Source organism: Eublepharis macularius, chromosome 2, assembly GCF_028583425.1.
Source record: "Eublepharis macularius isolate TG4126 chromosome 2, MPM_Emac_v1.0, whole genome shotgun sequence".
Taxonomy (NCBI): Eukaryota; Metazoa; Chordata; class Lepidosauria; order Squamata; family Eublepharidae; genus Eublepharis; species Eublepharis macularius.
In genome coordinates, this window is record NC_072791.1 from 128,707,441 (window position 1) to 128,720,936 (window position 13,496).

Sequence of the window (13,496 nt, forward strand, 5' to 3'; positions counted from 1 at the left end):
AGAGAGATTATTTGGTAAAGGGCTAGGGCCAGTTGATATGAATATGATCTTACTGAGTAGTTTGTGTTGTTTAATAGATCATATCAAATTATTTGTTTTATTTCAGCAATGCTTCATTGCTGTATTGCTCTGAATTGTATGCTTCTTTTCATATTTCTGCCAAGCATACCCTATTGTATTGCTTACTGAATACTCTAGCTATTGATCATATTATATTCATTTGCATATGTAATCAGCTTTGGGTCTCAGCGAGAAAGGCAGACTATAAATAATATAAATAAATAAATAAATTTAGGCAATCCTTTTCAAACTAGGTAAGTGCAATAAAACCATTTAGAATGCTAACAGTCCTTCAAGCTGGAGGTGGAGGGTTTCCTAAGGTCTGGGACTAAGGCATTGTTTAAATATACCTTTAAGTCACCTTTTTTGTTTAATTTTTTTTTTGCCTGTGTGCACTTCTGATAGCCTCTACTGGCACCCTTTGTCAAACATTGCCAAAATGTGTTATAGCCTGCTGATGAATAAAAGCATCTGAGTTGCTAAAGGGTCGTCTGTCACTGATTTGTTCAATAATAATTTTACATTTTCCCAGATCTGATTGGCCTTTAAGACCTCCCCCCACCCCACTTTGCATTAAAAGCCGATAATTGACAGGTTTGCTTTTCTCACCTCATTCAGGCTTATTTTGTAAGCATTATTTATGTTTGTTCCGAAAATTTGTTTAACTAATTTTCCCAGCAAAAAATTATTTAGTGGGCGTTTCCTTCCCCTTTGTACTACTGGTCATTTAAAAAGGAAATTCGTTTTACAGACTAAGTCAAGGCCCAAGTCCTTACAGTGTAGGCGTTACAAGTGCAATGTTGACATTTCTTAATGGGGGTCAAAGCTCACTTCAGTTAAGTTAAACAAAAGGCTTGTTTCGGTTCACAACCGATGATCATCGGCCAGCACGGCTCTCCCCACCTCCCCGCCAATGAAACTGAGGGGGGCTTTGGCGGGGCGCGGACACCTGTTGTGTGGCCTCCTTATCGCTGTGCTCCAGCATGCAGGTAAAGCGTGGTTGTGCTGCTCGGGAATCCTATTTGAAACAGCACTAGCAGCGTCTGTGCGTAATGGGGTAGACTTCGTCCAGGCCTCCACGCCTTGCTCTCAGGAAGGGAAATAAAATCGGAGACACTTTCTAAGGACAATGAACCACAAACTGCCCACTCAAGATGCATGGGAAAGAAACGTGGGCGTCTAGATTTGTGTTTGTGTACGGTACTTGCCCTTGATGGAGGAGCGATTTCTCGCCATCAGAGTACATGTAGCCCGCAATTGCTTTTAACTACGCGCAATATCTTTTTGTGGGGCGGGGAGACATAAGATTTTGAGAACGGGTCGGGCTGTTAATGGTTTGGAGACTTTTCTTTAGTGAGTTGAAGATGTGTTTTCAAGATCAGTATGCTGTCATCTACCTGCCAATCTCTGCCACACAGTTTTCCATTGAAGATATCCCCCCTCCCCCCTGGCAAGAATGTTTCCAATGGGATCTGACTGAAGGCCCATTGAATGTAATGGGAGCCAAGAATGCCAATTGCCTTTCATGGGCTCTATTGTTATACAGCGGAGTACTGCAAAGTTGCAAATAAAATGTGGAATGGATCTAAAGAAACAAGGGAATGGTCAAACAGGATCTCTTCCAGTGGAGTGACTGGGTTTGGACTGGCAGTCGTCTGAGTGGAATGACGGTCTGTGGTAATAGCATTAGTGTTTTGGGCTTGGAACGACAGCCCTCTGGGACCTTATCCTCCTTCTCCAAAAAGCTTCTCTGTGGTGAGGCTAACAAATTCTTGAAATGCTTAATTTGGCAACAGGAAATCCTCAGATGCGCCGCTAGATGGCGCTGCAGTAAACCATAGTAACCTCTAGTGATGATGAGGAAAGCCCCCTCTGCTCATTAAATTCAAAAGTCTCTAAATCAAATAAACCAACTCCAATCTATTGCATTGTTAATGAAGTAGAGGCAGGTGTTGCTTGGTTGTTTTAAAATGTGTCAGTTACAACTGTTTCTCCAGCAAAGTAAAGCTAATGAGCAAACAAAGTCTAGAAAAAACAGAATTGCCTAATGCTTTTTATGGATGCTAACTTGTGTGGGTGTGTGATAGAGAAAGATCATAGAATACATACAGTGATGAGATTTACATAGCTAGTTATATTGATATACCTCTGACTTTCATGAGCTGTGGCTCATGAAAGCTCATACAATACCACAAATTTTGTTAGTCTTATAGGCGCTACTGGGCTCTTGCTGTTTTCCACTGCTACAGAAAGACTAACACGGCTACCCATCTTGAGGTATACATGCATGTATGAGAAACTGAAATATGATACCATATTTGAAAATCTATTTTGCAAGATGTATACTCACTGGGGGCCTATGAGAGGCAGTAAGTTCCTAACAACTATTTGTCCTGCAAAATGGGCACTTGGGTGTTAGCACTAGCAGAATAGCTCTTAGTAGAAATAGACAAATGATTAAATTTATTTCTAGGCATAAGATGATCTTCACTTTTCAGCAATTTCACTCCTGAATGCTCTTGTGCCTGAACATATGGCAATAAAGAAAGACCTCCCACACACACGACAGGAGTTTCTTCACATGTAGGGGACTTCCAAGAATATGTAGGAAAGATTTGTTTATGAATTTAAATATGAAAGAACCATACCCATCATTTCCCCTAAGTACCCTATGCGGGCTGAACATGTTTATTTCCCATCAGAGGTACAGAATATCAAGTGTTCTGGAATGATGTGTGAAATTAGGGTCAGAGGATGAGTCCTCGGTACTGATTTCCCTACCCAAACTCTCCCTGAATGGTATAAGTAGAAGAGTAAAAATGTCTGCAACCTAAGCTGCTCAAACTAGTGCTACGCCAGGAAGCTTTTGAACTTAGCCATTGTAAAAGATTATGCTCTGCAGGGGGGTGCAAATTTCATGATAACTTATTTCCCTCCTGGGTTTCCCCAGCCATTCTCCACACTTTCCCAAACTTGCTTTGCTGTGAACGTTTAGGAAAGACTGAAGCAAAGCATGAATGGCTGCCATGTAGGCAGGAAAGTCCGGGTTTTCTCAGTCCGTCCCACGCAGCAGCCATTTCCCCCTCAATGGCCATTTCTGCCCCCCATCATTTTTTTAAAAAATGTTAATTGAATATTGTCATATCATCAGGTTCTCTGAATTTCTCTTTCCTTTTTAAAAAGTCTCTAACACCTTTTGTTGGGAAGATATAAGGGGGAAAACATATCTCCACAACGAAAAGGGCTAGAGACTACTTTTTTAAATAAAAGGTGGGACATGTTGGTGTAACATTATATATTGATATGATGGTTTTCAGTTGCTAATTTTTTGAAAGCTGAAAAGCCCTGGTGGTATGTATGTTGGGGGAGCACTGCCAGGGGACTGGGGCAGGAATACTATCAGGAAACCTGGTGCGAGGGAGCCCCATTGCTGCTGCACTGTACTGGCAGCTGCTGCAGCAACAGGGAAACCACACAAACCTGTCCCCTGTGGAAACAACCTAAGTCACAGGGAACTCACCATGTGGCTGAGTTGTCACATGATCAGCTCAGTCTATGGGTGCTTTTAACTGGGCTGTCATGGACTGAGCTGGTCACGTGAAAACTGAGAAAAGTGATGTGCTAGTTTTGATGGATTGACCGTTGGCTAAAAGCAAGCCTGTACTGATGAGCAAAGATCAAATGACCACAGCTGCATATGCTCAAAAGCTTCCCTGGAATGAAGAGACAGGTATATATATATTAGCCAGTTTCCAGTGATCTGCTTCTACTTCTTTTTTCCTGCTCTAACGGCATAATGCTAAAGAAACAAAAGATGAGGCACTGGTGTGGCATGAGATGAGATCAAATTAATCAGAAATGGACAAGTATAGCTGTATAAAGAAAGGCAGCCCAGTGTCAAAATTCACCTTTCATCTATTCTCAGATATGCTTGTCTTACGTTACAGACAGTAATTAGAGGTTGGGTCAAGTTTTCTTTCTCCTTCACTTGGTGTATGACTTGGTTCACTTGAGAGGCAGGCATTGCTTTGCCACATTACTCACTGAATTATTGACACTTCTGGCAGGGGGCAACTGATATACTCCTACTCATTCCTGCTTATAATTTTAGATGATATTATACTCTAATTGTGTGGACAAGGCAGTCTTAGGAAGGAGATCGGACTTGATGATTTCAAGGATATTCACTTTGTTCTCTCAACCATTGATTACCATTTCTCCCAATTCTCTTTAGTAAAACAATGTATCATTGCCTCCCACAGACCAGGTAGAGGTTTCTGAGTTCTCTGGAAATTCATCAGCTATGTAGAAAAATATTTGTTTTAAATTAAAAAGGAAAGCAGAGAAGAATAATAACTGGCAAAGTCTGAGCATGCTCATTGCCCACAAGGAGCCATGGAGTCAATAATAATAATAATAATAATAATAATAATAATAATAATAATAATAATAATAATAATTTACTGCCCTCCCCACAAGCGGGCTCAGGGCAGGTCACAACAAGCGGGTTGTAATCCCTTGGCTGGCAACCAGAAACAGGCTTGGGAGGGTAGTGGAAATAGTGGTGGTGGGAGGGTGGGAATGGCATCATGTGACATCCCACATTAGAACCAGTTTGGTGTAGTGGTGAAGAGCGGCAGGACTCTAATCTGGAGAACCGGGTTTGATTCCTCACTCCTCCACTTGAAGCCAGCTGGGTGACCATGGGTCAGTCACAGCTTCTAGGAGCTCTCTCAGCCCCACCCACCTCACTGGGAGTTTTGTTGTGGGGATAACAACAACAACAACAAAAACAACAATAACATTCGATTTATATACTGCCCTTCAGGACAACTTAATGCCCACTCAAAGTGGTTTACAAAGTATGCTATTATTATCCCCACAACAAAACACCCTGTGAGGTGGGTGGAGCTGAGAGAGCTCCAGAGAGCTGTGACTAGCCCGAGGTCACCCAGCTGGCTTCAAGAAATAACATATTTTGTAAACTGATCTGAGTGGGTGTTAAGTCATCCTGTAGGGTGGTATATAAATCGAACATTATTAATATTATTGTTGTTATTATTAGTATTATTATAGAAAAATAGGTGATGTCACTGCGTCACATGATGTTTGAGGAATTTCCTCAGTCTCTATGGTTTTTACCATAGAGATGGGGGGGGCTAGCACATAGTTCAATACAGTGACACCATTTATAATTTTTGACTGGAAATGGCATTGTGCCACTGTTTGACTCAGTTCCCTGTTTGCTCCTTCCACTTACTACAGCAGCAGAAGCAGGCAGGTGATGAAGGATGGGAGGGCAGCCCAAAATACAGTTAAGCCTCAACTTAGAAAAAGAAGCACCAACAAAACTGAGGAGAAATTTTCCCACAAGAGCCCATAATATCTTAAGGTATCCTAGAATGTGTGATGCAAATAGGACTGGGAGGTGTGTGTATGTGTTGTGAGTAGGGTTGCCACACCAGTGCCAAGTTGTAGTAGAGATTTCAAATGCAAAAAAAAAATCAGAAAATTCCTACAATATCACCACATTTGGTGATGTCACTTCCTAGTTTCAGATGGAAGTGATGTCACCATGTTGCAATATCACCTCCCCCCATTTTCTCCTGACACTCCATTGAGCACCAGCTGTGGCGGGAAGCACCAGAAGGAGTTTGCTCACTATAAGCAATCATAGCTGTGACTCATGCATCCCCCAATTCCTGTTTTCCAACTCTAAACTCTCTCATGCAGTATAGAGAAGAGAAAGTTAAAACACTCTTATGCCTGTATTGTTCTACTTTATCTTATAGCTAGATGGCACTTTCCACATGGTCATTTTTCAGTGATTCAGATTCCATTCTGCTTCCCATGATCTCCAGAGTTCCGCATGGGCAAGGGAGTCATGGGACGCACATTCAAATTTTGTCCATCTTTCCCCCGAGTTTTTCCCTTGCGGACATACTGCAACTTTTTTTGATGGCGCTTCCAAGTCGCTGCTGGTGAGTCATATGTATGTGCAGAACTCCTTCTCTTTCTCTGCTTCTCCTCTCCGCCCCTTTCCCCATGAGCTGATTGGTTGCCCCCCTGCCAGTAACCACGCCCACCTTCCTCTCCTCTCCGTTCTCCCTTTCAGCCATTTTTTTAATTAAACAACTGAGGTAGTCAAGCTAGAATTTTACTGCAGTTATATTCTTTCTCATTTCTAAATTCTTAATCTAAAAAACTCTACCTAAATCTTGCTAGCATATAGAGAAGTTTTCAGAGAAGGATCATAGCACTGTGTCCTCCTCTCTCAAATGGCTGTGGAAACTGCTCTCTCCCTCTTCAACTCTCTGAATTCCTTTTTCACTTTTGTTTTTTTATTAAACAAATAGGGTAGTAAAGCTGACATGTTACTGCACTAAAATTCCTTCTCATTTTTAAAGTCTTAATCTAAAAAACTCATCTTGGCTGGCACACAGGGAAGTTTTCAGAGAAAGATCATAGTGCTGCATCCTCCTCTCGCAGATGGCTGCGGAAACCGTTCCCTCCCTCTCCATCTCTCCACACGTGTCTTTATTCCCCCCCCCACTTTGGTATTTGGAGAAGCCTGGAACAAGTCCCCTAACAAGTAATCTTCCAAATTTATATGACAATCAAATTCATATAACAATATATACATGGGACCATATAGAAAGCAAAAATTCAATGCTGAAAATCAAACTGGTATAGTCCACAGTTCACAAATTTGTTATTTTCCAGGTGTGGGTCATTCTCTGGATCGAGAAAAACTCTGTGTACGCCGTTCCGGAAAGCCTACGGGTTCATGCTTGCATTATGGCCATCCCCGTTTCACGAACGCTTCTTCACGGGCATCAATAAATCACTCCACACACAAGTTGTGCTACCAGTTGAATTACGAACGCTTCTTCATGGGCATTAATCTATAACATAATGACAGTGTGATATTTTAAATATACATTTGACCATTTCTATATACATACAATGCAACCTAATAACATTTCATACTCACAAATCACTCCACACACAGGTTGTGCTACCAGTTGAATTGCTATAACAATGTAGCAGCAAAACTATTGTGTCACTATACCTTTAAGAAGTTTGATCTATTTAGCCCTGGTTGCTAATTTAGCGGCACGGCATTGTTCCGTCGGACCGCTACATTGTTATAGCAATTCAACTGGTAGCACAACTTGTGTGTGGAGTGATTTGTGAGTATGAAATGTTATTAGGTTGCATTGTATGTATATAGAAATGGTTAAATGTATATTTAAAATATCACACTGTCATTATGTTATAGATTAATGCCCGTGAAGAAGCGTTCGTAATTCAACTGGTAGCACAACTTGTGTGTGGAGTGATTTATTAATGCCCGTGAAGAAGCGTTCGTGAAACGGGGATGGCCATAATGCAAGCATGAACCCGTAGGCTTTCCGGAACGGCGTACACAGAGTTTTTCTCGATCCAGAGAATGACCCACACCTGGAAAATAACAAATTTGTGAACTGTGGACTATACCAGTTTGATTTTCAGCATTGAATTTTTGCTTTCTATATGGTCCCATGTATATATTGTTATATGAATTTGATTGTTATATAAATTTGGAAGATTACTTGTAAGGGTATGAGATATTCTCAGCATTTGCAATTTCATTTGAAAAAAATATATACACTGATATAGTGGATTTTTTGTTGAATTTATTATTCATTGTTATTGCTATCTTCCCTTTATTGGTGGTTGTTTCTATAGTGGGAAGAGACGCCCCCCGGTTGGTTTGAAACAAGTCCCCAGCAAATGAATATCCAATCCACCCCCATCCCCCCGCTTTAGGGGAAAGTTGCAGGGCTGTGAGACATTCCTGCATTCTACCCCTTTAACCACAATGTTTGTCTCATTCCCTGATGGCAAACCACATTCCCTACTGATCACTTCTTGGGTTTACTTTTTTATTTCCTTTCTTTACAACTGGGGCTCATGTTCAATTTTTTTTTAAAAAATTGGTGGGCATGAGACTGCCCCATCAGTGAATACAGGGACAGGGAGAAGGGGGGGCGATGGTGAACAAACTGGGCTCCAACATTGCAACATGCATGCTCTGAATTTGACGTCCGCTCCAGCCCCCACAAAAAGCGGCTTGAAACATGCTTCTCAACTCATCTGCAGTAAGAAATCAGACACCAAATCACCTCAAGGTCATGCAGTGCAAAATGCTAGGAGCCCAAGCTAATTCAGTGCTGATAGGTGTGAATACTCAGTAGTGTGGGCTTAAAGTGTGCCGTGTGGAATGGGCCCGTGTATGTGTGTGTCTGTAAAATGCCTTCAAGCAACTGACTCATAGTGATCCCATAGGGTTTTCAAGAAAAGAGACAAACCAGGGTGGCTTACAATTTTTCACCTCTGCATCGCAACCGTGGACTTCCTTGGTGGCCTCCCATCCCAGTATTAACCAGGGCAAACTCTACTTAGCTTCTAAAAGCTAACTAGCCTCAGCAATCCAGATCAAAGCAGCAGTTCATACACTGAAGTAGTTGTTCTATGGCACCAGATTTCTGAGTTTTGAGACTAGATGAAAAAGAAACTACTTATACAGCCAAAGAACAGAATAGTCCCATATTTTTACCTGATGTCAGAAATGTCCTAATTGTTTATCTCATCTGCACAATGCTTATAGGTTCCCAATAAATTATGTATTTCTGAAATTCACTTTAGGAGTTGCTTTAAGAATGGACAGGGTGAATACAAAAACATTTTAAGTATGAGGAAAATGGTCCCAACACATTTTCTTACCTGAAAGCAGGGGTCATTTCATAGAAAAAGAGCTGCAGGAACTCATTAGCATAACTCCTTAGCATATGCCATGCCCCTTGACATCACTGGAAGTGTGTCATTAGCATAACTGATTTGCATATGCCACACCCCCTGAGCTCACCTATCCTGGCTGTTTTGGACCCAATCCTGGCCATTCAGGGCCGAAATTGGGCCCAAAATGGCAAAAGGGGCTGAAAATGGCTGAAAAGGGGCCCAAAATGGTCAGAATTGGGCCACTGCTGAGCGGGAGAGTGATCCACCACCCGTCAGAGGCCTGATCCTGGCCATTTTTGGCCCAATCCTAGCTGGTTTAGGCCCAATCCTGGCCATTTTGGGCCCAATCCAGGCCAAAACGGGCCCAAAATGGCCAAAAATCAGGTGGGCGGGGCCACCTGTCATGTGACCTCTTTGGAGAACTACCGGAACTGTATTCCTGCACATTCCCCCTCAAAATGAGCCCTGCCTGAAAGTAAACTCATTGAATACACAGGAAATGAGTGTTCTAGCTGACATGCAATAGAATGTGTCTGTCTTACCCTTCATTTTTTATTCATTTTAAGTTTCTTTTCTGAAAAGCTCCCAAAATGTCTTGGGAAGATGAATTAACAGAAAGAAGATATAAATAATTATGTTCTTATACAAGAACATTTAAATAGTCATTTATAAAAATAATTCATTTTTCTTTATGAAGGAACCCTGGAAGTACAGATGGGAAGTCAGATGATAGCATTCTTGAATCAAGATGTTTGGCTCCCATGTAATATATCTGGGTACAATAATCATGAACTAGATATCAAGAAAATGGCTGTAACCTGGTATCTCAGGACTCCTGGAGAGAAAATGGAAAAATTATTGTACTCAGTTGTTTCTGGAGAACATAGTTCACATAGACGTGGACTACAAATGAATGAAAGTCAACTAAAAAGAGGAAATGCTGAACTTTTCCTTCCACAAATACAGCTTAATGAAGAAGGAATGTATATATGTTCTGTGACTGTTACCCCAGATAAAGCTGAAGGAACCAAAATTATGGAGATAGTTGGTAAGTGGTTTTACTATGCACTTTAGGAGAATTTTCATTTGAAATTCTAAGTTATCTGAAGCTCTAACTGAACGTTACACATAAACAAGTGTGACACTCACAAGGATTTGCAGGGGGCATCTCATTTCCCCTCCCCCACTATTCTCTTTCCAGAAAGCTTACACAGCCTGTCCCCATTTCCTGCTTTCTTCTTTTCTTACCTACCTTTATTTGCTCCTCACCTGCACATCTACAGCTTTTCCTCCCATCCTTTTGACAGCCTCTACCCCAGGAAACTATGGCCTGGATATGGTGTGTTGGCTACTGAATCCAGTTGCATAGTGGGAAACCCTCAAGGACTTGTGGGGAGCTCTCACTTTCATTGTGTCATCCTCTACACAATATTTTCTCTTTCTCTTCTCATGCCAGCAACCTTATTTTCACCTTTTCCTGCTTCCTTCTCTCCTAGAAATCCTAGGTCCTCAGGTGGTGGCAGGAGATGTCCCACTCCCGCCCTCTGCCCCCGCCACCACTCACCTAGCTGGCAGGAAATGGGGAGGCAGGGGAACAGGCCTCCCGGGTGAGCTCTTGGGGAGGCACCGTGACATCACTCCCAGAAGTGATGTGACGTCACTGCGCTGCCCCAATAGTGCTTTTGCACTTCGCACAGGTCTGATTTGAGCACTCTCAGGGTGGTGCGAAGGTGAGTGCTGGGTCCCCCTCCCACCAGAAGGGCAAAGGGACCTGGCAACCCAATCTCCTTCCCACCTGCCTTTTATCTTCCCCCATTATTTAATTAATTTATATCCCACCTTTCTCTAAAATGGAGACAAAAACCAGCTAACATCATTTTCCTCTCCCTGTGAGATATGTTAGGCTAAGAATGTGTTACTGACCTAAAGTCAACCAATGAGCCTCCGTGGCATCTAAACTTGGTGATCTAAAACTTGGTCCCCCAGATCCTAGTCTGAAATCTAACTACTATACCACACTGGCTTTTGTGTGGTGGCTGCTGTTGAACAGAGCAAGCAGCTGGGCCTGGGTGTTATGTAAGTCAAGTGGCAGTAGGTAGCCCAGTAGTTGTCTGTAGGCTTTAGGATTGCCATTCCCTGGGTGGGGGTAGATGAGTCCCTGCTCCCATCCTCCACCCCATGCCAGCGGGGTGGAGGGAGAAAGGCAGGGGAATAGGCCTCCTGGGTGCACTCCTGGAGTTGCCTGATGATGTCAGTTCCAGGAGTGATGTCATCATGCTTCCCTGGGGCACTCCTGCACTTCGCAAGGGGCCCAAATCGGCCCAGTGTGAAGTGTATGCTTACTCCCAGGTCTCTGCAATGATATCATTTCCTGGAAGTGAAGTCATGGTACAGGCCCAGGATCGTGCACCCCCTTTGCATGCACATGGAGTAAACAGGTGAGTGCTCTCCCTACTCCGTCAGGAGGGTAATGGGACCTGGCAACCCTAGTGGGCCTGGCTTTGAATTAATTCTCCCTCAAAAGCTAAACGAGCTCTAGATAGGACCCTGCCCCCTCCTGCTGTCCTTTACTGGCAGAAACCAAGGCTGGCAATAATGTGGTTGCCTAGCAACAGCCATTGAGGGCATTCATTTCTTAAAGTTTCTGTGCTGCTTCTGTTACTTGTGGGCGGGAGTGTGTGTGTTAACCTCCATAGGGTTTTTCCCCTTAAGTTTCAGATTTTTCTACAAATCTGCCCCCCCCGCCCCAGGTTCGTTGAAAGTTCTGTCTCGTCTGTTTATGGCTTCAGTCTCTGGATTTAAGTATCCACAGGTTTGGCCATGTTGAGAAAGATATATGGATGTATGTAACAAAACTGTGCTTCAGAAATAAAGTCACATTTGAAGGAGGTGGTTTAGCACAGAGAAAAGTCTTGTACCCATCCCATCCCACTGTCCTGCATGGAACTGGTTTTCTCTTAAAAGAAAAGAGAGAGGCTACTTTTCATATCCATCTACTATACCTAGCTTATATAAACATATTGTTATGCAAGTTCTAACATAATATTGAAACTGGTGGTTTCCACATAGAAACAGGTTTCTGTGTGGTTTCCCTGTTGCAGCACAGTGGGAATGGGGCTTCCACATGGCAGGTTTCCATGTAGTTTCCCTACCCCAGGCCTTTGACAGCAGCCACCCCCACCCCTAGCTGTTAACACTTATTTATAATGGTTTATCAATATAACAATAAGGAACTGCCGATTAACACAGGAGCTTTGACTCTTGAAAGTGCATACCCTAGAAATCTAGATGGTCTTTAAGGTTCTACTGGACCTGAATCTTGCTTTTCTACTACAGACCAATACGACTTCCCACCTGAAACTGCTGATTTAAAAAAAACACTAATTAAAAAACACACACACAAGGGGCCTATGGAGGTGATGGGGGAGGGGGGATGGCTATCGCTGGGACAGGGTCAGGGAAAATGGCTGTCGTGTGGGTGCAGAAGTGCAGAATTTACCCAACCACATAGTGGCCATGGCAACAAATTTTCCTGACACTTCACAGCAAAGCAGGTTTGAGAAAGATTGGAGAAAAGCTGGGAAAGCTCCAAGAGATACACAAATGCACCACTAGGTTGTGAGAAATTCTGTTTAGCAGCACTCCTGTATACATTTTTACTCATAAATACGTTGTAAAATATGTTCTTGCAAACAAATATGTACAAAACTGAATCCAGTAGGGGAAAAATTTCCTGCTGGATTCAGGACCTGTGGTAGGGTAAGAAAATGAATTAATTGAAAAAATTAGTCCATCAGCACTATTGAAATTAAACATAAAGGCCACAATGACTGAAGTACCAGGTCACCCGAAACTGATGACTAATGCAAATGTTTGTCTCTATACAGCTCAACCTACTGTCATCCTGTCTCCCAGGGAAGTTACTATTGAAAGAGGCAGAGAGAAGACGCTGTCATGTGCAGTAGTTAAATTCTATCCGGGTATGATTAACATTCTCTGGCAAAAGGATTCCAAGCAAACCCCAGATATAAGTGTATCTGCTGAAGAAATTTGCACAGGGTCATCCGTGGAAAATGGAGATGGTACATTTAATGTTACCAGTAAATTAAGACTTCAGCCATCTTCACAAGATAATGGAAATATCTATAGCTGTATTGTGGATCACAAATCATTTACCAAAAAGCAAGTTTTCAGTGCCACCTTGACAGTAACAGGTATTCCTTCTGTGGTCTTCTCTGTATATACTGTGATCTCTTATCGCCAAGTTTTTTTTTAAGGACCTATGTCACTATAACATTCTCTGAATTATATGTGAATATAATTTATAGTGATTGTTTAATGTTGTTAAGTATGGGAGGAGGGATAGCTTGAGTGGCTGAGGGAGTGAGCCCATGTGAGGGGTGATGTTTAGCATGTGGAGTAGGGCTGTTAGAAGAGGGGTGGCCTGTAAGCAGTATTTGGCAAAGGCATGTCAGAAGAGCCATGTGTGACCAGTAGTCTTTGGTGTCTGGGAGTTTAGTGAGAGAAAACCCAAGTATTCAGCGACAGAACTGGAATGCTTAAATATAGTGCAGCTGCTCAAATAAAATGAACAAAGTAAATGAAAATAGATGCAATGAGGTGTTGGGAGGACATTGGCCAAGAACAGTGCA

At 42.4% G+C, this 13,496-nt stretch overlaps 1 protein-coding gene across 2 annotated transcripts in view; it reads left to right on the forward strand.

Annotated features, from left to right (window-relative positions):
- The first annotated feature begins 930 nt into the window (after nt 1-930).
- NCR3LG1 (natural killer cell cytotoxicity receptor 3 ligand 1) overlaps nt 931-13,496 on the forward strand; it is a 56,652-nt gene continuing 44,086 nt past the window's right edge. Inside the window, exons 1-3 of one of the 2 annotated variants that reach the window (XM_054970868.1) lie at nt 931-1,049; nt 9,542-9,892; nt 12,732-13,058. In XM_054970868.1, coding sequence (XP_054826843.1) covers nt 974-1,049; nt 9,542-9,892; nt 12,732-13,058 — 754 coding nt within the window. In that variant the 5' untranslated portion in view covers nt 931-973. The remainder of the gene's footprint in view (nt 1,050-9,541; nt 9,893-12,731; nt 13,059-13,496) is intronic. The other variant, XM_054970869.1, reaches the window with a different exon arrangement.